Source organism: Danio rerio, chromosome 4 (genome assembly GCF_049306965.1).
Source record: "Danio rerio strain Tuebingen ecotype United States chromosome 4, GRCz12tu, whole genome shotgun sequence".
Lineage (NCBI taxonomy): Eukaryota > Metazoa > Chordata > Actinopteri > Cypriniformes > Danionidae > Danio > Danio rerio.
Genome location: NC_133179.1, coordinates 48,288,002 through 48,312,500, shown reverse-complemented (window position 1 = coordinate 48,312,500; position 24,499 = coordinate 48,288,002). Strand labels below are relative to the sequence as shown.

At 41.2% G+C, this 24,499-nt stretch overlaps 1 protein-coding gene and 13 non-coding genes across 14 annotated transcripts; all 14 read left to right on the top strand.

Moving 5' to 3' along the window:
• Positions 1 to 2,106: 2,106 nt before the first annotated feature.
• Positions 2,107 to 3,072, top strand: LOC141381530 (uncharacterized). Its single transcript, XM_073946756.1, has 2 exons — positions 2,107 to 2,387; positions 2,472 to 3,072. Exons 1-2 carry the CDS (start codon positions 2,332 to 2,334, stop codon positions 3,070 to 3,072), a joined length of 657 nt encoding a protein of 218 aa, XP_073802857.1. The 5' UTR covers positions 2,107 to 2,331.
• Positions 3,073 to 5,707: 2,635 nt separating this feature from the next.
• Positions 5,708 to 5,779, top strand: trnaq-cug (transfer RNA glutamine (anticodon CUG)). The gene has a single exon. It is a non-coding gene; the product is annotated as a tRNA-Gln (tRNA).
• A 102-nt stretch (positions 5,780 to 5,881) lies between these two features.
• Positions 5,882 to 5,955, top strand: trnai-aau (transfer RNA isoleucine (anticodon AAU)). The gene has a single exon. It is a non-coding gene; the product is annotated as a tRNA-Ile (tRNA).
• A 4,625-nt stretch (positions 5,956 to 10,580) lies between these two features.
• On the top strand, positions 10,581 to 10,653 carry trnak-cuu (transfer RNA lysine (anticodon CUU)). The gene has a single exon. It is a non-coding gene; the product is annotated as a tRNA-Lys (tRNA).
• A 412-nt stretch (positions 10,654 to 11,065) lies between these two features.
• On the top strand, positions 11,066 to 11,139 carry trnan-guu (transfer RNA asparagine (anticodon GUU)). The gene has a single exon. It is a non-coding gene; the product is annotated as a tRNA-Asn (tRNA).
• Positions 11,140 to 11,308: 169 nt separating this feature from the next.
• Positions 11,309 to 11,381, top strand: trnak-cuu (transfer RNA lysine (anticodon CUU)). Its single transcript has one exon. It is a non-coding gene; the product is annotated as a tRNA-Lys (tRNA).
• Positions 11,382 to 12,463: 1,082 nt separating this feature from the next.
• On the top strand, positions 12,464 to 12,536 carry trnak-cuu (transfer RNA lysine (anticodon CUU)). The gene has a single exon. It is a non-coding gene; the product is annotated as a tRNA-Lys (tRNA).
• A 412-nt stretch (positions 12,537 to 12,948) lies between these two features.
• trnan-guu (transfer RNA asparagine (anticodon GUU)) lies at positions 12,949 to 13,022 on the top strand. The gene has a single exon. It is a non-coding gene; the product is annotated as a tRNA-Asn (tRNA).
• A 169-nt stretch (positions 13,023 to 13,191) lies between these two features.
• On the top strand, positions 13,192 to 13,264 carry trnak-cuu (transfer RNA lysine (anticodon CUU)). Its single transcript has one exon. It is a non-coding gene; the product is annotated as a tRNA-Lys (tRNA).
• A 412-nt stretch (positions 13,265 to 13,676) lies between these two features.
• Positions 13,677 to 13,750, top strand: trnan-guu (transfer RNA asparagine (anticodon GUU)). Its single transcript has one exon. It is a non-coding gene; the product is annotated as a tRNA-Asn (tRNA).
• Positions 13,751 to 13,919: 169 nt separating this feature from the next.
• Positions 13,920 to 13,992, top strand: trnak-cuu (transfer RNA lysine (anticodon CUU)). The gene has a single exon. It is a non-coding gene; the product is annotated as a tRNA-Lys (tRNA).
• Positions 13,993 to 14,404: 412 nt separating this feature from the next.
• On the top strand, positions 14,405 to 14,478 carry trnan-guu (transfer RNA asparagine (anticodon GUU)). Its single transcript has one exon. It is a non-coding gene; the product is annotated as a tRNA-Asn (tRNA).
• Positions 14,479 to 14,647: 169 nt separating this feature from the next.
• On the top strand, positions 14,648 to 14,720 carry trnak-cuu (transfer RNA lysine (anticodon CUU)). The gene has a single exon. It is a non-coding gene; the product is annotated as a tRNA-Lys (tRNA).
• A 1,086-nt stretch (positions 14,721 to 15,806) lies between these two features.
• trnak-cuu (transfer RNA lysine (anticodon CUU)) lies at positions 15,807 to 15,879 on the top strand. The gene has a single exon. It is a non-coding gene; the product is annotated as a tRNA-Lys (tRNA).
• Positions 15,880 to 24,499: the final 8,620 nt, after the last annotated feature.

Below are 24,499 nucleotides of genomic sequence, written 5' to 3'. Positions count from 1 at the left end.
CTCTTGTGTGGTATGTTCCTCCATGTGATATGCCCCTTTCTCTTCAGTGAGAACACACTGCTGTTTTTCTCCTCCTACCAGCACAACGCTATTCCCAAGAAACAATGGAAATGCAAACAATTGATGACTGCTGCAATTTTAAAAAGGAACAGGATGTGGGTATAGTTGGCAGAACTTGAACCTGCGGGAGAATACCCCAACGGATTTCTAGTCGATCGCCTTAACCTCTTAGCCATGACTACAAGACTGCCTGTTCTCCCATGTCCTAATGCCTAGTACACGTGTTGTGCATTTAGATGAAACTTTCAGCAAGCGATAGCTCAACGGCAAAAGCTGTGGCTCCACAAAGAGTCTCTCATGCCCGAACACGGACTTGAACCCTGGACCCTCTACCGACTCCGCTAAAGCTGGGGAACAATAGTCTGTTTTGGAAGGGGAAGAAAAAAGCACAAGAAAAATAAGAAAATTTGAGAAATTGAGAAAGAAAGAAGCAAAATTAAGGTTATATTTTGTATTTTTTGCCCACCAGAAACTAATCAATGCATATATAACAGTACTGGTTCAAGAAATATGTCCATAAATAACACTTTGGGTAGATCACAAGGTTCAATCCCCGACTGGAGCAGGTATCTAACCAGGTTTAGTAATGGGTCGATCATGAACATTTCGTTCATTTTAAACGAATCTTCAATATGATTTGGGAACTACAAGTCCTCTCAGGATCCGTTCACCTCTCAAGTCCTCTATCGGGTCTGAGTCACTCGTTCATTACGGGCCAATCATACGCGTTTAGAGCAGGAAAAATATTTGATCCGTTCATCTCTCGAGTCCTCTATCGGGTCTGAGTCAATGGTTCCTCAAGGGCCAATAATACGCGTTTAGAGCCGAAAAAAATAATTGATCCGTTCATCTCTCGAGTCCTCTATCGGATTTCAGTCATTCGTTCCTCACGGGCCAATCATACGCGTTTAGAGCTGGAAAAAGAATTGATCCGTTCATCTCTTGAGTCCTCTATTGGGTCTGAGTCACTCGTTCATCATGAGCCCATCATACGCATTTAGAGCCGGAAAAAGAATTGATCGGTTCACCTCATGAGTCAGGTCTGAATTTGGAGAAAAGCTCAGCCACTGCACTTAACACCACCAACACTGGTTTGAAGTGCAGCTCAGGTTAAATACTCTCTCTCCTCTCTAGAAAGATCCAATGATTGCTACCAGGTGGACACAGTTACACAATGCTCATTGTCCACCAAAAGATATGTCTCAGGACGCAAGCCCTGGGATAACCGCTATCACCCTCCTAAAGCATATACAGGCAAGAAATCCATTAATTAGTTGTTATGGAAGTTATTCATTAAGCTTTTAATGTACTACACAAAATGGTAATCTAAATGTTTATTTTATCATTAGTTTTATTTAATATATGTTTTTTTATTGTTATATTTTTTTAAGGTGAATTGCTGGGAATGGAGCACCTTTACAGCCAGACAGGCAAAACCCTGACTCCGGTGCTCCAGAACCCAGAGGAGGAAACAGGCTGGTGGAGGAAGTAGATGACGAGGATCTACAAGATGACGGGTTTGAGGAGGAGATCATGGAGGACATCACAGTTCCAGTGCTGTATGAGGATGACCCCTGCCGTGATCTCAGAAACAGCCCCTCATCTTCGCCTCTGCCTCAGTCCCCAGCATCACTGGCTGAGCTGTCCACATCTGCTGGTGGAGAAGGACAGCTTCCTAATCCAGCCCCCTCAGTGCCGTCACAGCCATCCAAGTCTGGAGACAGTCTCTCTGTTGAGGCTCAGGTAAGATATATTAAGAACTTAATTTGATTTAGTCTTTTTTTATTCCACATATACTACATTTATTCTGTATTTACCAGGGAGTAAATCATTGGACCTGATGGCATTGCTGGGTGGGACAAGGTCCAGGATCTGGCTGCTTATTTGGTAGGTCTTCGTGAGGCTCCTTACCTCACTGACCTGCAGGTGACAGAGGCCATCCAGCTGTGGACAGCTCTCCTGGATGTTGATAAACAGCGCATCAACTACCAGCCTCGACATAAGCCTCAGCTGACACATGCGCGCTTTAAGGCACCTTAGCGCTCCGGAGTCACTCCAGGTGTGGAGAGCGTCAAGCGCTGTCTGATTGGACATCCTGGGGGTCCAGCACAGTGGCCTAGCACCAGCCGCTTGGTTGAGGCCATTTGTACAAAGCTGTGTGCCGTTCACAAGTCCACTTCCAAGAAGGCTGGTGTTCGCACGCCCAGGTGGTCTAAAATACTGACCGATTACCACCACATCCGGGATCTGGTGCTTGGCAGTCGCAGGCTGATGGATGAAACAGTGATCCAGCTTTTTGAGCTAAACCAGAAGACGCTTATTCAGTGGTAAGCAAAGCACATTATTTTCTTTAAATTACCTGAATACTTCTAAATTAATATATATGTATAATACATATCATTTATTATCAGGTTTCAACGGAGGCAAAAGGATCAGGAAATGAGTGTACTCACTCAGGGACTGACTCCACTTGATCCAATTGCTGTGGCAGATACGCAGCTTCCTTTGCCGAGGGAAAAATTGGACGAGGCACCATCAACATCAGGCCCCAAACACCAGTTTTTCTTTCCTCCAAATAAAGAAGGACAGGCACCTCTTATTCGACCTGGTCGAAAGTCTGCTTCTGCAACCACCACAGTTTGCTCCTTCCTGCCGGATGCCACCACGGTGTGCTCCTTTCCACTGGCCCCCACGACGGTATGCCCCATTGCGCCAACCCCCACCACAGTCTGCCACATTGCACCGGCCCCTACCATGGTGTGCCCCGTCACACCGACCTTCACCACAGTGCGCCCCATCTCGCCAGCTTCCACCACAGTGTGCCCCATCATACCAGCCTCCACCACAGTGCGCCTTATTGCGCCGGCCCCCACCACAGTGCGCCCCATTGTGTCTGCCCCCACCACGGTGTGCTCCTTTCCACCGACCCTTAGCACGGTGTGCCCCATTGCACCACCCCCCATAGCACCAGGTGTTATGCAGCCCATTTCAGGACCTTTAACCCAGACATGAGTGTGTCAATGGTGATTCCATCATTTGCTGCACCAACATCCAGTGCAGTCCCAGCTTCACCTGCACCTGCTGTTCCTCCACCTGCACCTGCTCCACCTGCACCTGCTGTTCCTCCACCTGCACCTGCACTTCAAATGGCAAATCCTTAGAGAACTGGTTGGCAGAACAGCGCCAGCAAAATAAAGGACAAACTCCAGCTCCAGAATAAAGGACAAATTGCTGTATATATTTTTGTAAATGTTACATGGGTACTCTCTCTCTCTCTCTCATTTTATTTAATTATTGTGTGTTAATATTTAGCATTTTAAAGTGGCACTTATAGGCCCACTCTTATTTTGTCTTGTGTGTACTTATTTAATATTTGTGTGTATTTTATGTAAAAATATATTTATATTTCTTAAAAAAAATAACATTTTATACATTGCTTAAATACTATATTTTATATATTATGTGCCCCCACTCTTGCGTTTTATTATTTATTTATATTATTTTTTAATATATTGTGTATATAAAAACAAATATATATATATAGTGTTGTTTTTATATAATGTGTATAATAAATAAATATATTTATAAATAGTATTGTTTTAATATATTATATGTGCATAATAAATAAATATATATTGTATTGTTTTTATTTATTGTATATTATATAGTTTATATATTAAGATATGTTTTTATTTTGTTTTTTACATTTTTTAAATTGTTTTGCGATTTTAATATTTGTATTCATTTTAATAAACCATTTTGCATATTACTTGTTTTTGTGTGCATTCATTTAAAGTTATTACATAAAGAAATATAACACACACACACATATATATATATATATATATATATATATATATATATATATATATATATATAGTATAGTATATATTTATATATTAATACATAAATATATATATAATATACTTATATATACATAAACATGCATACATATGTTTAATTGAAACATTTTCATTCATTTTTAATTAACGTAATATGCTTTTTAAGAACAATATCCACGTAATAATCCGCTGAAACCGACACTGATTGGATATTGTGTTACACAGATCGTGTGTTTGAATCCAGCACGCAAAAAATGACATTTAGAGTGACATGCAATATGCAACCAAAATACCACATTATGCAGTCACAAAGCCGCGAACACTACTGCAAGCGAAATTTGTCACATTTTTCCGTTTTTTTGCGGCTTGTTCGCTTGCGAGTGAGCGAGATGATTGGACCCCTTCCTATGCTAAGCGAGCACTCTACCATTTGAGCTAATTCCCCTTGGAAAAATTCAAATTGGTAGTTTTTGGTGTGGTCAAAAAAAAAAAAAAGATCACATCTGCTCTGTGGTCACCTCTTTGCCCTGCCCGCCGTTTAGTCGTCAAATTGCCTGGAATAGCGCGCTTTTCTTTTGAAGGCCCTACCTATTCCTGCTCCAGTAAACGTGTTAGGAGCCCTGCATGCCGAATGACTCAGAATGACTCAGTTACTCAGATATCAATGCACATTGGCACCACCACCACCTTGGATTGACATTCTGCTACTTTCCTGCAACGCTGTTTTTTTTTTTATTCATTCCCTACAGCTCTGACAGCACCACACAACAAGCTTGAGGTTCCATGGTGTAATGGTGACCACTCTGGACTCTGAATCCAGCGATCTGAGTTCAAATTTCAGTGGGACCTGTTATTTTGCCAGCACCGCACAAAAAAAGCTGGAATAGAATGTTAATCTCTTGAAGGCCAGGGAATGACAGTTACTCTGGGCTTTCTAGTGCTGAAGGCAGGAAGTGGCCGGTTAGCTCAGCTGGTTAGACTATGGTGCTAATAACGGCAAGGTTGTGGATTCGATCCCTGTACTGGCCAAGCTCTTACTCTCTTAGGCCTCAGATGCATTTAGGGCTCTGCTCGGTCTTACACACGTCTATGCTGCAGAAAAACTATGAAACGGCAGCTGAAATAGCTCAGTTGGGAGAGTGTTAGACTGAAGATCTAAAGGTCCCTGGTTAGATCCAGGGTTTGGTAAAGTAGTGTTGTTTTTCAGTCCCAAAAAGCCTAGCTAATGTTGTTTTTCAGTCCCAAAAAGCCTAGCTGCTGCACCCTTAAGTCCAACTGCTTCCACTTGACCAAAAAGCTATCTTACTTCCAGATGGTCACGTCGCTTCTAGGGACGATTGAATCAGGAGAGTTTCAATTTAAACCTTTTTCGCTTTAAAAAGGCATGAAAACAGAGGTGGAGAATGCAGGCATTGTTCCCACTACCTCTCGCATGCAAAGCGAGCGCATTACCATTTGAGCTAATTCCCCTGAGAGCAATTAAAAAATTGGCGATTTTCGACGTGGTCGAACTAGAAAAAAAAAGATCAAATTTGCTCTGTGGTGGCCTCTTTGCCCTACCTGCCGTTTAGTCGTCAAATTGCCTGGAATAGTGCGCTTTTCTTTTAAAGGCCCTACCTGGTCCTGCTCCAGTAAACGTGTGAGGAGTCCTGCATGCCGAATGACGAGTTACTCAGAAATCAGTGCACATTGGCACTGCCTTGTATTGACATTCTGCTACTTTCTGGCAAGGCCGTTTTTTTTTTTTTTTTCTTCTTCTTTTTTTTTTTCACCTTAGGCCGGGCAGCACCAACCAGAAGACTTGAGGTTCCATGGTGTAATGGTTAGCACTCTGGACTCTGAATCCAGTGATCCAAGTTCAAATCTCGGTGGGACCTTGTTTTTTTACCAGTACTGCACAAAAAACGCTGGAATAGCATTCTTATCTCTTGAAGAAAATGACAGTTACTCTGAGCTTTTTAACAAACATGGCAGAAAGTGGCCAGTTAGCTCAGCTGGTTAGAGCGTGGTGCTAATAACGTCAAGGTTGCGGGTTCGATCCCCGTACTGGCCAAACTTTTACCCTTTAAGGCCTCACAGTCATTTCAGGATTCTGCTTAGTCTCACAGACATGTATGCTGCAGGATACTTGTGAAAGGGCAGACTTAATATTTAAAGGTCCCTGGTCCGATCCTGGATTTCAGCAAAACAGTGCTGTTGTTCTATTTTGTGCACAAGGGTCAGGTGACCGAAAGTCACCCAAAAGCCTAGCTGCTTCACCCTTAAGTCCACCTGCTTCCACTTGACCAAAACACTATCTTCCTCCCAGATGGTCACGTTGCTTCTGGCGATGATTCCAATGGCCTGATCGACAGCACTCTATAATGCTATGTATTTAGCGCTTTAATGTCCCACTGCAGACACGCTGCTGAATAAATGAAAACTATGATTTGATAGGGCTTCTGAAAGTTTGCAATGATTTGTACTACACGGAAACCGGCAAAGCTGATGTAAGTAGTTTCGCTTTAAATCCTCAAGGTGCCACCAGCTTTGCAAAAAAAGCCAATGTAAAAAGGCATGAAAACAGAGGTGGAGAATGCAGGCATTGTTCCCGCTACCTCTAGCATGCAAAGCGAGCGCTTAACCATTTGAGCTAATTCCCCTCAGAGCAATCAAAAATTGGCAATTTTCGACGTGGTCAAAATAGAAAAAAAAGATCAAATTTGCTCTGTGGTGGCCTCTTTGCCCTGCCTGCCGTTTAGTCATCAAATTGCCTGGAATAGTGCGCTTTTCTTTTGAAGGCCCTACCTGGTCCTGCTCCAGTAAACGTGTGAGGAGCCCTGCATGCCGAATGACGAGTTACTCAGAAATCAATGCACATTGCCACCGCCTTGTATTGACATTCTGCTACTTTCTGGCAAGGCCGTTTTATTATTATTTTTTTTTACATTTTTTTCTCTTTAGCCCAGGCAGCACCAACTGGAAGACTTTTATTAAGCTTGGCAGTAAGTGGCCGGTTAGCTCATACTGCCACCTGTAAGTCGTGGTTATTCTTGGTTACACCGGCCAATCACTTTGTGAGCTGGAACCAAGATTCACCCTATTCTTGGTTAAGGCAGCCAATCGTGTTCTGAGTTACAATGAACGCTATGGCCAATCAGAGCCCTTATACCATCCATGATTTGTACTGTAATAAAAGATTTCGACGCGGATTAATTCGGATACCAATTGCAAAGCAAGTATTTTTTTAACAAGGTGGTTTAAATTAATAACCATTACAGTAACGTTAATTACTACAACATAATTATTATATGATTGTTATAGATGTTTTATAACGTTATTTGGTAAGATTAATGTTAGCCGACCAAGCAAACTGTACAGTTTTACTACAAACATTTTAATGCAGTTATTAATTAATTAATATGGATCATGCATGATTGCATCACTAATAATAAACCAACAATATAAGGGTCACACATCAATCCATCACTAATAATAATGTTATTATTATTAGTGGTGTATTAAATTGTGACCCTTATATTATTGGTTTATTATTAGTGATGCAATCATGCGTGATCCATATTGTTTTATGCTTTATGATTAGTGATGTATTATGCGTGAGCATTATTAGATCAGTTTATGGTTAGTGATGTAGTGATATGTGAGCGTTATTATAGTATTTGTTTATAATTAGTGACTGATGAAATGAGCCTTATATTTATTATTAGTGAAGTGATTCATTAATGTGTGAGAATAATGCACTGGCATTATTGTAACTATGGTAGTAAATGACAATATAAAGTGAAGTAATGTATAATAACTGCATTAAAATGTTTGTAGTAAAACTGTACAGTGTGCTTGGTCGGCTAACATTAATCTTAACAAACAACGTCATATAACATCTATAACAATCATATAATAATTGTCTTGTTGTAATTAATGTTACTGTAATGGTTATTCATTTAAACCAACTTGTTATAAAAATACTTACTTTGTGATTGTTGTCCGAATTAATCCACAACGAAATCTGTTAATACAGTACAAATCATGAATGTTATAAGGGCTCTGATTGGCCATAGCGTTCATTGTAACTCGGAACATGATTGGCTGCCGTAACCAAGAATAGGGTGAATCTTGGTTCCAGCTCGGGACAAGATTGGCCAGCGTAACCAAGAATTAAAAAAAATCTTGGTTCCAACTCGGACCATGATTGGCCGGTGTAACCAAGAATAACCACGAATTACAGGAGGCAGTATCCGCCACTGGCCCAGTTTGCGTCAGCAGTGCTCATTAGCATGCTGCTTGGAAAGAGGACACGGCTCGGTCAACATGCAGTTCCTTCAACGCTTGCTGTGCTTTCTTGTCATGGCAAGTTGTGGTGTCGATAGGATGCTCTAACACAGAGCATGTGACAGTCCCTCCCAAGAAGAACTGTGATCCAGGCTCTGAGACTTTCTCTTCTCCAGAAGGAGGTTGCAAATGTTAGAGTTATTTTTGTCAGAGCAGCTGCAGCACACCTGGGTGGAAGCCCACAGCTAGGCTTGATGGTCTAGCCTGGTGGTCTAGTAATTAGGATTCGGCGCTCTCACGGCCGTGGTCCGAGTACGATTCCTGGTCAGGGAACTTCCTTTTCACCTCCATGGTGAACTTCGAGCAGTGGTGCCGATGATATCTTCGCAAAGGCAAGAAAGCGGCTCTGAGCACAAAAGTCATCCTTTGAGCTGGAGTCGAACCTGGGACCTAAGAATTGGTCCTACAGTCCTTCACTCTACCAGCTGAGCTATCAAAGTCTTATGTAGCAGTTCCACAACCACACCCTATAAGGTAGCTGCAGTCCGACCGCTGGCCAAAAAGGACAGGAGCAAAAGTACTTAAGCCTTCCCATACCGGGAGTCGAACCCGGGTCACCTGGGTGAAAATCAGGAATCCTGACTGCTAGACCATATGGAAAATGCCACTTTTGAAACCCAGTCTTGGCACAAACTCCAGTTCTTTCTGATCGCTGGCACGACCCTGTTCCGCTTGAACAAGTGCCACTCATACACTTACGCATTCTCTCATACACAGTTTCTTGGTTTCCATAACCGAGAATCTTCTGATCCATAGTCATAAGCGCTAACCTTTGTGCCACTCTGTTCAGCACCTTGTTAGCACATTGCTTGAAGCAAGGACAAGGCTCTGTCAACCCGGAGTTCCTTCACCACACATTCTGCTTTGTTTTTTATGGCAAGAGGTTGTGTGGATGGGATGCTCTTACAGGATTCCTGACAGTCCCTCCATAGAAGATCTGAGATCAGGGGTCGGAGACTCTCTCCTCTCCAAGAGGAGGTTAAAAGTCTTTTGTGTCTCTGTGTCAGAGCACTTAGGTGTTGCTGCAGCTCAGAGACCTACAAGTGGAGGAGATTACACTGCAAGTTGGCTGGATGGCCTCTAAGGGGTTGGCAGTTATGCCACACGTAGGCTGGGTTTGCGATTGATGTAGCTGTAGTAGACATTCATAAAAATAAAAAGAATTAAAACTGGTTACTCTGAGGTTGTGTTTAGGGTTGGGGTAGGTGTAAAATTGAATAAAACGTAGCGGGTTACTGTGAGGTTGGGCCTAGGGCTGGGGTAGGTGTGATTTTAATAAACTGCAATAGGTTGTATTCTGTGCCATGTACAAGACATTGAATCAATGAAACCCTCATGGAGGTTTGTTACTGTGAGGTTGGGTTAAGAGTTGGGGTAGGTTGTGTTGTAAAATAGAAATCAGTTTTTATTATTTTTGTCTCTTTCTTTTAATCAAACAATTGTTTGTATTGGTCATGTAAGGGTCATATATTAACTGAACTTCTAATGTTGTGGGTGAGTGCTGTGCATACTAATTAGCATTTTTGCAGAAGTAGATAGATGCGGGTCCAAAATTAAATTCAGCTCTGCAAAAACTTCCTGTCTGAAGAGAGGTGTTAAAACTGAACACAGAACACAGAAAGATGTATACTTTGTTGTTGGGCAGAGAATTCGTAGAAAAAGAGGAAGTATGTCGAAGGGGCGGCCAATGGAGGACTGAACAAAGACTGACAAGTGACGTTACACCAAAACTCCACCTGTTAAGATCAGTTGTGTATATATGCTGAAGTCAGGAAATGTATGTTAGTTGCGAACCTCTTGAATGTAATTCTTTTATTGCATTGGGGTAATGTAACCCAGAGCTCTGTCATCGAATTATTCATTTATATCTAATAAATTACTAATATTTTTAGCATTGAAGAAAACCCTCTCCAGACCTTGAATTGGCAAGATATTCCAACAGTAAAGCATGAGACTCTTAATCTCAGAGTCCTGGGTTCGAGCCCAACGTTGGGCGTTTCTGTTACTTTTCTCTCTCTCTTTCAGCAAACTTACATTAGGGTTCTTATAGTAGACCATTTGAAACAAAGTTCCGCCTTTCTACAACTGTAGGTGATCTTTCCCTAAGTCTCTGTGGCACAATAAGTTAGCGCGTTTGGCAGTTAACTGAAAGATTGGTGGTTCAAGCCCACCCAGGGACGAGTTAGGCTTTATGCTGCCTTGCAACTGCTAACACGTGCACTGGGCATATATCCTGGGCCACATTCTGTCCAGCGTTACAAGATAAAATCAGGATTTAGCAGAAGATTGTCACAGGTAGGGAAGGTATTGCTGAAAACGGTGTCTAGCTCTTGAAAAAGGTTCTTATCAGCCCGGCTAGCTCAGTTGGTAGAGCATGAGACTCTTAATCTCAGGGTCGTGGGTTCGAGCCCCACGTTGGGCGTTTCTGTTACTTTTCACTTTCTTTCTCAGCAAACTTTCATTAGGGTTCATATAGCAGACCTTTTGAAACAAAGTTTCGCCTTTCTACTACTGCTAAACCGTGCACTGGACATAGATCCTGGGCCACATTCTGTCCAGCGTTACAAGATGAAATCAGGATTTAGCAGAAGATTGTCACGGGTAGGCGAGGTAATACTGAAAACGGTGTCTAGCTCTTGAAAAAGCTTTTCATCCGCCCGGCTAGGTCAGTCGGTAGAACATGAGACTCTTAATCTCTGGGTCGTGGGTTAGATCCCCACGTTGGGCGTTTCTGTTGCCTCTCTCTCTCTCAGCAAACTTTCATAAGGGTTCATATAGCAGACCATTTGAAACAAAGTTCCGCCTTTCTACCACTGTAGGTAACCTTTTACTAAGTCTCTGTGGCGCAATCGGTTAGCGCGTTCGGCTGTTATCTGAAAGGTTGGTGGTTCAAGCCCACCCAGGGACGAATTAGGCATTTTGCTGCCTTGCAACTGCTAACACGTGCACTGGGCATATATCCTGGGCCACATTCTGTCCAGCGTTACAAGATAAAATCAGGATTTAGCAGTAGATTGTCACAGGTAGGGAAGGTATTGCTGAAAACGGTGTCTAGCTCTTGAAAAAGCTTCTTATCAGCCCGGCTAGCTCAGTCGGTAGAGCATGAGACTCTTAATCTCAGGATCGTGGGTTTGAGCCCCACGTTGGGCGTTTCTGTTACTTTTCTCTCTCTCTCTCAGCAAACTTAGATTAGGGTTCATATAGCAGACCTTTTGAGACAAAGTTACGCCTTTCTACCACTGTAGGTGACGTGTCACTAAGTCTCTGTGGTGCAATTGGTTAACGAGTTTGGCTGTCAACTGAAAGGTTGAAGGTTCAAGCCCACCTAGGGACGAATTAGGCATTTTGCTGCCTTGCAACTGCTAACACGTGCACTGGGCATATATCCTGGGCCACATTCTGTCCAGCGTTACAAGATGAAATCATGATTTAGCAGAAGATTGTCATGGGTAGGGAAGGTATCGCTAAAAACGGTGTCTAGCTACTGAGACGCTTATTATCAGCCTAGCTAGCTCAGTCGGTAGAGCATGAGACTCTTAATCTCAGGGTCGTGGGTTCGAGCCCCAGGTTTGGCATTTCTGTTACTTTTCTCTCTCTTTCTCAGCAAACTTTCATTAGGGTTCATATAGCAGACCTTTTGAAACAAAGTTCCGCCTTTCTACTACTGCTAAACCGTGCACTGGACATAGATCCTGGGCCACATTCTGTCCAGCGTTACAAGATAAAATCAGGATTTAGCAGAAGATTGTCACGGGTAGGCGAGGTAATACTGAAAACGGTGTCTAGCTCTTGAAAAAGCTTTTCATCAGCCCGGCTAGGTCAGTCGGTAGAACATGAGACTCTTAATCTCAGGGTCGTGGGTTAGATCCCCACGTTGGGCGTTTCTGTTGCCTCTCTCTCTCTCTCAGCAAACTTTCATAAGGGTTCATATAGCAGACCATTTGAAACAAAGTTCCGCCTTTCTACCACTGTAGGTGACCTTTTACTAAGTCTCTGTGGCGCAATCGGTTAGCGCGTACGGCTGTTAACTGAACGGTTGGTGGTTCAAGCCCACCCAGGGATGAATTAGGCATTTTGCTGCCTTGCAACTGCTAACACGTGCACTGGGCATATATCCTGGGCCACATTCTGTCCAGCGTTACAAGATAAAATCAGGATTTAGCAGAAGATTGTCACAGGTAGGGAAGGTATTGCTGAAAACGGTGTCTAGCTCTTGAAAAAGCTTCTTATCAGCCCGGCTAGCTCAGTCGGTAGAGCATGAGACTCTTAATCTCAGGGTAGTGGGTTCGAGCCCCACGTTGGGCGTTTCTGTTACTTTTCTCTCTCTTTCTCAGCAAACTTTCTTTAGGGTTCATATAGCAGACCTTTTGAAACAAAGTTCCGCCTTTCTACTACTGCTAAACCGTGCACTGGACATAGATCCTGGGCCACATTCTGTCCAGCGTTACAAGATGAAATTAGGATTTAGCAGAAGATTGTCACGGGTAGGCGAGGTAATACTGAAAACGGTGTCTAGCTCTTGAAAAAGCTTTTCATCCGCCCGGCTAGGTCAGTCGGTAGAACATGAGACTCTTAATCTCTGGGTCGTGGGTTAGATCCCCACGTTGGGCGTTTCTGTTGCCTCTCTCTCTCTCAGCAAACTTTCATAAGGGTTCATCTAGCAGACCATTTGAAACAAAGTTCCGCCTTTCTACCACTGTAGGTTACCTTTTACTAAGTCTCTGTGGCGCAATCGGTTAGCGCGTTCGGCTGTTAACTGAAAGGTTGGTGGTTCAAGCCCACCCAGGGACGAATTAGGCATTTTGCTGCCTTGCAACTGCAAACACGTGCACTGGGCATATATCCTGGGCCACATTCTGTCCAGCGTTACAAGATAAAATCAGGATTTAGCAGAAGATTGTCACAGATAGGGAAGGTATTGCTGAAAACGGTGTCTAGCTCTTGAAAAAGCTTCTTATCAGCCCGGCTAGCTCAGTCGGTAGAGCATGAGACTCTTAATCTCAGGGTTGTGGGTTCGAGCCCCACGTTGGGCGTTTCTGTTACTTTTCTCTCTCTTTCTCAGCAAACTTTCATTAGGGTTCATATAGCAGACCTTTTGAAACAAAGTTCCGCCTTTCTACTACTGCTAAACCGTGCACTGGACATAGATCCTGGGCCACATTCTGTCCAGCGTTACAAGATAAAATCAGGATTTAGCAGAAGATTGTCACGGGTAGGCGAGGTAATACTGAAAACGGTGTCTAGCTCTTGAAAAAGCTTTTCATCCGCCCGGCTAGGTCAGTCGGTAGAACATGAGACTCTTAATCTCTGGGTCGTGGGTTAGATCCCCACGTTGGCCGTTTCTGTTGCCTCTCTCTCTCTCAGCAAACTTTCATAAGGGTTCATATAGCAGACCATTTGAAACAAAGTTCCGCCTTTCTACCACTGTAGGTTACCTTTTACTAAGTCTCTGTGGCGCAATCGGTTAGCGCGTTCGGCTGTTAACTGAAAGGTTGGTGGTTCAAGCCCACCCAGGGACGAATTAGGCATTTTGCTGCCTTGCAACTGCAAACACGTGCACTGGGCATATATCCTGGGCCACATTCTGTCCAGCGTTACAAGATAAAATCAGGATTTAGCAGAAGATTGTCACAGGTAGGGAAGGTATTGCTGAAAACGGTGTCTAGCTCTTGAAAAAGCTTCTTATCAGCCCGGCTAGCTCAGTCGGTAGAGCATGAGACTCTTAATCTCAGGGTTGTGGGTTCGAGCCCCACGTTGGGCGTTTCTGTTACTTTTCTCTCTCTTTCTCAGCAAACTTTCATTAGGGTTCATATAGCAGACCTTTTGAAACAAAGTTCCGCCTTTCTACTACTGCTAAACCGTGCACTGGACATAGATCCTGGGCCACATTCTGTCCAGCGTTACAAGATAAAATCAGGATTTAGCAGAAGATTGTCACGGGTAGGCGAGGTAATACTGAAAACGGTGTCTAGCTCTTGAAAAAGCTTTTCATCCGCCCGGCTAGGTCAGTCGGTAGAACATGAGACTCTTAATCTCTGGGTCGTGGGTTAGATCCCCACGTTGGGCGTTTCTGTTGCCTCTCTCTCTCTCAGCAAACTTTCATAAGGGTTCATATAGCAGACCATTTGAAACAAAGTTCCGCCTTTCTACCACTGTAGGTTACCTTTTACTAAGTCTCTGTGGCGCAATCGGTTAGCGCGTTCGGCTGTTAACTGAAAGGTTGGTGGTTCAAGCCCACCCAGGGACGAATTAGGCATTTTGCTGCCTTGCAACTGCAAACACGTGCACTGGGCATATATCCTGGGCCACATTCTGTCCAGCGTTACAAGATAAAATCAGGATTTAGCAGAAGATTGTCACAGGTAGGGAAGGTATTGCTGAAAACGGTGTCTAGCTCTTGAAAAAGCTTCTTATCAGCCCGGCTAGCTCAGTCGGTAGAGCATGAGACTCTTAATCTCAGGATCGTGGGTTTGAGCCCCACGTTGGGCGTTTCTGTTACTTTTCTCTCTCTCTCTCAGCAAACTTACATTAGGGTTCATATAGCAGACCTTTTGAGACAAAGTTACGCCTTTCTACCACTGTAGGTGACGTGTCATTAAGTCTCTGTGGTGCAATTGGTTAACGAGTTTGGCTGTCAACTGAAAGGTTGGAGGTTCAAGCCCACCTAGGGACGAATTAGGCATTTTGCTGCCTTGCAACTGCTAACACGTGCACTGGGCATATATCCTGGGCCACATTCTGTCCAGCGTTACAAGATGAAATCATGATTTAGCAGAAGATTGTCACGGGTAGGGAAGGTATCGCTAAAAACGGTGTCTAGCTCCTGAGAAGCTTATTATCAGCCTAGCTAGCTCAGTCGGTAGAGCATGAGACTCTTTATCTCAGGGTCGTGGGTTCGAGCCCCAGCTTGGGCGTTTCTGTTACTTTTCTCTCTCTTTCTCAGCAAACTTTCATTAGGGTTCATATAGCAGACCTTTTGAAACAAAGTTCCGCCTTTCTACTACTGCTAAACCGTGCACTGGACATAGATCCTGGGCCACATTCTGTCCAGCGTTACAAGATAAAATCAGGATTTAGCAGAAGATTGTCACGGGTAGGCGAGGTAATACTGAAAACGGTGTCTAGCTCTTGAAAAAGCTTTTCATCAGCCCGGCTAGGTCAGTCGGTAGAACATGAGACTCTTAATCTCAGGGTCGTGGGTTAGATCCCCACGTTGGGCGTTTCTGTTGCCTCTCTCTCTCTCTCTCTCAGCAAACTTTCATAAGGGTTCATGTAGCAGACCATTTGAAACAAAGTTACGCCTTTCTACCACTGTAGGTGACCTTTTACTAAGTCTCTGTGGCGCAATCGGTTAGCGCGTACGGCTGTTAACTGAACGGTTGGTGGTTCAAGCCCACCCAGGGACGAATTAGGCATTTTGCTGCCTTGCAACTGCTAACACGTGCACTGGGCATATATCCTGGGCCACATTCTGTCCAGCGTTACAAGATAAAATCAGGATTTAGCAGAAGATTGTCACAGGTAGGGAAGGTATTGCTGAAAACGGTGTCTAGCTCTTGAAAAAGCTTCTTATCAGCCCGGCTAGCTCAGTCGGTAGAGCATGAGACTCTTAATCTCAGGGTCGTGGGTTCGAGCCCCACGTTGGGCGTTTCTGTTACTTTTCTCTCTCTCTCTCAGCAAACTTTCATTAGGGTTCATATAGCAGACCTTTTGAAACAAAGTTCCGCCTTTCTACTACTGCTAAACCGTGCACTGGACATAGATCCTGGGCCACATTCTGTCCAGCGTTACAAGATGAAATCAGGATTTAGCAGAAGATTGTCACGGGTAGGCGAGGTAATACTGAAAACGGTGTCTAGCTCTTGAAAAACCTTTTCATCCGCCCGGCTAGGTCAGTCGGTAGAACATGAGACTCTTAATCTCTGGGTCGTGGGTTAGATCCCCACATTGGGCGTTTCTGTTACTTTTCTCTCTCTCTCTCAGCAAACTTTCATTAGGGTTCATATAGCAGACCTTTTGAAACAAAGTTCCGCCTTTCTACCACTGCTAAACCGTGCACTGGACATAGATCCTGGGCCACATTCTGTCCAGCGTTACAAGATGAAATCAGGATTTAGCAGAAGATTGTCACGGGTAGGGAAGGTATTACTGAAAATGGTGTCTAGCTCTTGAAAAAGCTTTTCATCAGCCTGGCTAGCTCAGTCGGTAGAACATGAGACTCTTTATCTCAGGGTCGTTGGTTAGATCCCCACGTTGGGCGTTTCTGTTGCCTCTCTCAGCAAACTTACATTAGGGTTCATATAGCAGACCTTTTGAAACAAAGTTCCGCCTTTCTACCTCTGTAGGTGACATGTCTCTAAGTCTCTGTGGCGCAATCGGTTAGCGCGTTCGGCTGTTAACTGAAAGGTTGGTGGTTCAAGCCCACCCAGGAATGAATTAGGCATTTTGCTGCCTTGCAACTTCTAACATGTGTACTGGGCATATATCCAGGGCCAAATTCTGTCCAGCGTTACAAGATGAAATCAGGATTTAGCAGAAGATTGTCATGGGTAGGGAAGATATTACAGTAAACGGTGTCTAACTCTTTAAGTGGCACTTCATCAGCTAGGCTAGCTCAGTCGGTACAGCATGAGACTCTTAATCTCAGGTCATGGGTTTGAGCCCCACGTTGGGCGTTTCTGATGCCAATCTCTTTCTCTCAGCAAACTTTCATAAGGGTTCATATAGCAGACCTTTTGAAACAAAGTTCTGTCTTTCTACCACTGTAGGTGATCTTTTACTAAGTCTCTGTGGCGCAATCGGTTAGCGCGTTTCGCTACTAACTGAAACGTTGCTCGTTCAAGCCCACCCATGGACGAATTAGGCATTTTGCTGCCTTGCAACTGCTAACACGTGCACTAGGCATATATCCTGGGCCACATTCTGTCCAGCGTTACGAGATGAAATCAGGATTTAGCAGAAGATTGTCACGGGTAGGGAAGGTATTACTGAAAACGGGGTCTAGCTCTTGAAAGGGCTTTGCATCAGCCCGGCTAGCTCAGTCGGTACAGCATGAGACCCTTAATGCACCGTGAGTTAACATGAACGCACAATGAACAACTGTATTTTCATTAACTAACATTAACTAACATGAACAAATACTGTAGTAAATGTATTGTTCATTGTTCATGTTAGTAAATGGATTAAGAAACATTAACTAATGAACCTTATTGTAAAGTGTGACCAATTACTCTATATATATATATACATATATATATATATATATATATATATATATATATATATATATATATATATATATATATATATATATAGGTTAGAACAGAGAATGTGTTAGGTTTAGGTTTAGTTTTTTTTTGAACAATCTTTTTATTGAGATGTAATACAAATATGACAGTGTAACATCACAATCATATTTTACATCTTTTTTTTTCAATTTAGAGGAAAAAATACAACAATAAAATAAAAAATAAATAATAAAAAGCATACAACAACAAAAAAAAGCATAAAAAAGAAATAAAAAGGAAATGAGAAAAAAAGGGGTGGGGGGCACAGGGTGTTTGAGTTAGTAACAGATTATCCTAGATACAACAATTGGAAGAAGTTGTTGAAAATACAAATAATCTATAGAAGGCATGAACCAGATCATCAGATGGTTTGTTTAAATAATTCTTTGGAAATAGGGGGAATATTTAGATATGCTTAGTCAATGTCAGTTTATTTCGTCTTTTCCTGTTCCATTTAATAAATTTCTGAAATTTGAATTTGAAATAAGATATATAAAGGGTGCCCACATTTTCTCAAAAACAGTAAGTTTGCCTTTTAACATGTATGAAATCTTTTCTATAGCTAAACAGAAGGACATATTATTGATCCACTGTACAATAGATGGCCTTTCCATTTTCCTCCAGTACAAAGCTATTAGACGTTTTGCTTGGAGTATACTTATATCGATAAGTTTACGGGTGCTGCTGTGGCAATCAATATTTTCATAAATAATTCCCAAAATTAACATTTCCGGTTTCATGGGCAGTTTTACAGATACCATTTCAAAAATGAAACTAGCCACCTCTTTCCAAAATTCCTGTACCTTTTGTAAGCTTTGCACCTTGATGAGAGGAAATATAGCTCCTTAACTGAAGGAATTTAAAGAAATGTTTTTTGGGAATATCAAATTGTGTTACAATTTCTGCAAAAGACATTAGATCGTTTTCTTTATATAAATCTTCAATTTTTTGCAGCCCTTTGTCAAACCACATTTTAAACCCTCGGTCAGATCTAGCTGGTTTAAAACACTTGTTTCCCCATATTGGAGTAAGGCATGATAAGGTATTGCACTGACCTACATACTTATTAACATCATACCAGACATTAATTGTATTAATTAGAATAGGGTTAGAAGATATAATATTTTTGTCTTTTCTGAGAGATTTAATGTCTGCTGAGTAAAGATAGAGATAAAAGGGTAATTTAGATTTTATAAAAGAGGATTCAATATCCATCCAAGGAGTAGAAGATTTAGAGGAGAAATAGTATAAAGTAGATCGTAACTGTGTTGCCCAGTAGTACCATTGTAGATTGGGAAAGTGGAGACCACCTTTATTATAAGGTAAGTATAAAAGTGATAACCTTATACGAGCTCTTTTATTGTTCCAGATGAAATCCGTAAATAATTTCCGAAGGGTTGTAAAAAAAGAAGACGGAGGGCTGAGAGGGATATTTTGAAACAAATATAATATCTTAGGTAGTATGCTCATTTTTATAATGTTTATACGTCTAATTAGCGAGATAGGAAGCTTTTTCCATCTTTCAATAAGTTTAGAAATGGTGTCCAAAAGGGGTTGGTAATTAGTCAAAGATATATTATCTATGTTAGCCATTATTTTAATTCCTAAATAAGTAAAAGAATCCACCACATTAAATTGTGTCACGGCTGGGATATGATTATCATCTTTGTTTAGCAAAAGAATACAAGATTTAGATTGGTTTATTTTGTAACCAGAAAACTGACCAAAGTCAGTAAGAAGTTGTATTAGAGAGGGAACCGAATCGGACAGACTTGTCAGGTATAAAATTACATCATCTGCATACAACGAAATGTTCAAATCTATAGTGTCTAGTTTGATGCCAAGTATATTGCCATGGCACCTTATTGCGATGGCCAGTGGTTCGATTGCTAAGATAAAAAGAAGGGGTGAAAGGGGGCATCCCTGACGAGTACCCCTTTGAATGTTAAAAGGTTTAGAGGCAATATTATTAGTGAGCACTTCAGCCATAGGATGCATATAGAGCAACTTAATCCATTGACAAAAATTATCACCAAGTCCAAATCTTTTAAGGACCTCAAATATATACGGCCACTCTACCCTGTCAAAAGCCTTATCAGCATCTAAGGACAGAATGGCCGTATCGCAAGCCCCCTTTTTAAGATGCAAAACATTAAGCAAAGTTCTGACGTTGTGAAAACCTTGCCTGCCCTTGATGAATCCATTTTGGTCTCTATGTATTATCTTAGGTAGAAGTGTCTCCAACCTCCTTGCTATAATTTTACTTAGTATTTTGACATCTGTATTAAGTAATGAAATTGGACGAAATGAGTCGCATTTTGTAATTAATTTATTAGGTTTAGGTATTAGCGTAATGAGAGCATGTCTTAAAGATTCTGGGAGTATACCATTTGTAAAGGATTCTTTAAGCATATTTAAAATGGGTCTGGTGAGTTGTTTTTTTTTTAATTTCTTGTAAAAATCCACATTAAGGCCATCTGGTCCTGGTGTTCGACCTGCTGTTAAACTGTCAATAGCTTCTATTATTTCTTCTTCTGTTATGTCCATGTCTAATGATCTTTTTGACTCTTCAGAGATATCAGGTATAGATAAACTATTTAGAAATTCTATTTGTGTACTATTATCTGCATATTCAGAGGAATATAAAGTTTCAAAAAAGCATTTAAAAGTGTCATTTATTTTAATAGGGTCTACCGTGATATTACCACAATTATCTTCAATGGAATTTATTGCTTCTGTTTAATTCTCCAAGCTAACAATTTACTTGCCTTTCACCTTGATCGTAAAAATTTTGTCTTAACATCATTAGACTAGCTGCTGCTTTTTTAGCAGAAAGTTCATTATATTTCGTTCTAAGATTTAGTAGTTCCTGATTAATGTTTAGGTCATTTTTGCTTGATAGGTTTTTTTCTATAAGTTTTATTTTAGTATCTAGATCTGTCAATTCTTTCTTATACCTTTTTGATTTGCTACTTGTAACACTTATAATAACACCTCTAATGAAAGCTTTAAAGGCTTCCCATCTGACACTGGCTGAGGTTTGTGTAGTGTTTATATCATAATACATGTCTATCTGTTCTATAATATGTTTATTAAATTGGTCATCTAAGAGCCATTTGGGTTGAAATCTCCATTTTGGAGGGCTTCCCAGTAATTTAGGATCAATATAGGTAAGTGATACAGGGGCATGGTCTGAAATTACTAGAATCATATGATCAATCAACAATATATGGCATAAGTGTAGCTGAAATAAGAAAATAATCAATTCTAGAGTGAGACTTGTGTTTTAGAGAAGCAAGAATATTGAATATCTTTAGGGTGTAGCTGCCTCCATACTTCAACAAGGTTTAAATCCTTTATAAAATAGCCAAGGGTTTTTCTAGTCTGTCTGTGGGATTGATCAAGGCCTGATGTACGATCTCTAACTGGATCTAATGTACAATTGAAATCTCCTCCCATAACATAATATCCAGAAAGATTGGATATGGTTAAGAAGAGGTTACTATAAAATTTGGGGATGTCATTATTAGGGCCATAGACATTAATAAGATTCAATTGTTTAGATAATAATGACCCTTGAACAATTACATATCTACCTAAAGGGTCCTGTATTATTTTATCTATCTGAAATGGAATTGATTTGTGGATCATTGTGATTACCCCTCTTGCTTGAGAACTAAACGATGCTGCATATATCTGACCTGGCCATCTATTACTTATTCTACCTATGTCTTTGGGCATTAAGTGTGTTTCCTGAAGAAAAACAATTTTACATTTTAGTTGTTTTATTCTAGACATAACTTGTTTGATTTTAGAGAAAGTATGTAACCCTCTACAATTCCAAGAAACAATTTTAACCTCAATAATACCAGTCATATCCTTCTATATTGTAAAATGATCCAAGCTTCTTCCATATTTTAAAACGTAAAAAACCCTGTACGTATAAAGATGAGTCATAAAACAAACTAAAAACAACAACAACATAAACATATTCCGATTTTAAATAGAAAATAAAAATATACTTATACATCACAGCTGTGAATTGCCGAGAACCGCCAGCAAATCCAGGCTCTTCTTTGCTTCTAACTTCCTTAACTAAATCAACCCAATTTAACTTTAGGTAAAGCAACCGTAAAGTACGATAGATCGCATCGCATTTTACCCCAGCTTATTAATTTAAATCGTCCCATTCTGAGGAGTTCGACATAATGTCTTGAATATTGCACACATTCATAAAGTGAAAACAAAGTTGAGAAAACAGCACCTGCTTAGATGTTCATTAGAAAGTCGTTAACTTCCGATGAATTTTGAAAGACATGAGCATGGCCATCAGTGGTTACTCGGAGGCACGCTGGAAAAAAAAGAAGAATCCATAAATCAGTCCCTTAGCTCGCAGCTTCTTCTTTACTTCGTCGAACTGCCTCCATTGTTTGTTTACTTCAGCAGAAAGGTCCGGAAAGAACATGATTCTGTGATTCTGGAATAGTACCTCTTTCTTTGCTCTGGCCACACGCATCACGCGTTCCTTGTCTCTGTAATACAGAAACTTTGCGATCATCACTCTCGGAGTTGCTTTTGTATCAGCTGCAGTTTGGCGCGCATAACAGATCTTGTGGGCTCTTTCTATGGCCAGTGGTTTTCGAAGTGGTCCCATGTCCAGCGCTTCAGGTAACCAGCTTTCTAAGAATGTACATACACCATTGCCCTCGGATTTTTCTGGTAAACCAAGAATCTTTAAATTTGAGCATCGACTACGATTTTCCAAATCGTCAATTTTCCAAGTTAGTGAGGTAATTTTCTTTTCAAGAGCGGTAGTAGCTGATTGAAGAGTGGAGACGGAATCTTCAGTTTGAGATATGCGTTCCTCTGCCTGCGTTAGTCTTCCGAAACATTCTGCTACATGGGTTTTGATATCGTGTACGGCTGAGAGGACAGTTTCGAACTGAGAGGCCATGTCAACTTTCATCGAGTTTATTGCTTGTATAATGCCACTTATTTCAGCGTGTAAATCGCCAGGTTGACCTCCGCAAAGCGGCAACGAATTTTCTCCGCCATTACTTCGCACTTCTTCCATGCTTTCGGAGTCAGATGTAATCTCTGTAGTTTCGTTTTTTCGCCGTTTGCTTTGCTGGTTTAGGTGACATCTTAAGCAGTGTTCAGTCTTGAATAATTTGAGTTTGAATGTTAAGTAAAACCGGGATAAATTTAGGATTTTTAAAGATATGTTACCGCTGGGCTAACTCGTGCGTCTCTTCAGCAAGGCGCCATAGCCGGAAGTCCGAGTTTGCTTCTTTTAATCGGATTTATTAACCCATTAATATTCAAAGGAATTACTTTTTATTTTTGTTTTTGCATTTACTGAAATCAGATATTATTGCGAAGATCACGGTGACTGGAACAGAAAAACACAAACATAAAATCCTGAACCAAATAAAAAAGCATAACGAAAAAGGTCTCCTAACCTTAAAGTCTTAAATAACTTCTTAATGTGAGGGGAAAGCCTTCCTTCTCCAAAGGGCCCCTCTCCTTGCTGTGCCTATTGCACAAAACATGTTAACAAGTATAATCAGCGCCCATATCTGGCAATATTATATTCTTTTATTTCCAGCAAGGTTTTCAAGTTATATATTTCTACTAATTATAGCAAGGGATTTTAAGTGTATAAAATTGAATTCCTTTATGTCTTCCTACCAGTATGGTACTCAATGACTCGAGTCTTGGTGTGTCGTTGGTCAGTTCGGTTAAATATCATTCTTTCCTTTAAATGATTTAAATGTCCATCTGTAAATCAAGTCAAGAAGTTTTACCAGCCTCTCGGAGTTCTTTGTTAGGATCTGTCAGGTTTTACTCTTCTTTCAAACAGAGCTAGTGTTGTCCCTTTAAAAGTCACAGTTTTCTCTTCTTCGATGTCACTCCAAACTTTGCCAAAATCTTTGTTTCTCTTTCCCAGAAATTCCTATAATAGTTTCTTCTTCGTTGTTTATTAGCCCTTTTTCTTTCAGATTTTTTGATGCCTCTGTCATCGAATTGTACATGACCTGCCCGTTTTCCAGAAAAGATTCTAAGTTTCGCCGGCGGTGATGATTGGAACTTAATCCCTTTTCTTTAAGAATTTTTCTTATTGGAGCAAAAGCCCGTCTTTTCTGTTGGAATTCAGGTGGGTAATATTGGTCAAAGAAAATCCTTTATTCGTTCCAGTGTATTACTTTCTTTATCCATGCAAAGTGGAAGACCAGGGGCCTCATGTATCAACGCTGCGTACGCACAAAAACATTGCGTACGCAAGGTTTCACGCTCAGAATCGCTCACGTTTGGATTTACTAACAATGAACTGAACGTGGGAATGTGCGCAGGTTCACGGCAGCTTTTTGGCAGGCGTACGCACATTTTTTGTGCGTGTCTGTTTTATTTCCATTGGCGACTCCTAGAGGCAGTTGTGTTAAATTCTTCTCTACAAAGTGTCTGAGCCTTGCAATGGCAGTTGTATGAGACGGGTTCATCTAGTAGGTATGTAAGATTTCCATACCATACAGTTGACCAGCTAAACATTAAAGCACAATTTGCAGCGGTCGCCTGTTTTCCCAATGTAATCTGAGCGATCTACTGCACGCACATTGCTATAAAGACACTATCTGAAGATAAATTTGCATGCGTGAATCAGAAACATTTCCATTCAATAAATGTGCAAATAAAATATGATGCACAAACTTATTAATGATTCCTACTAGTCTTTCTCGTGATAAATAGTAGGCAAAATATGATATGTAGCGGGGGGGAAAAAAGAAGATAGAGTTCATCAGACGCTGGATTCGAGCCGAGTTCATGCTCGAACGTGTCAAAACATGATCACATGCGTCTTACGAGCGCGCCACTGAGACTGTTCAGAATACTGCAACAGTTTACAGATATAAATCAGACTATTTCTTTTCTAATTCACTCAGTGCGATGTTCAGACCCAACTGTGTCAACCGCATCAGCTAA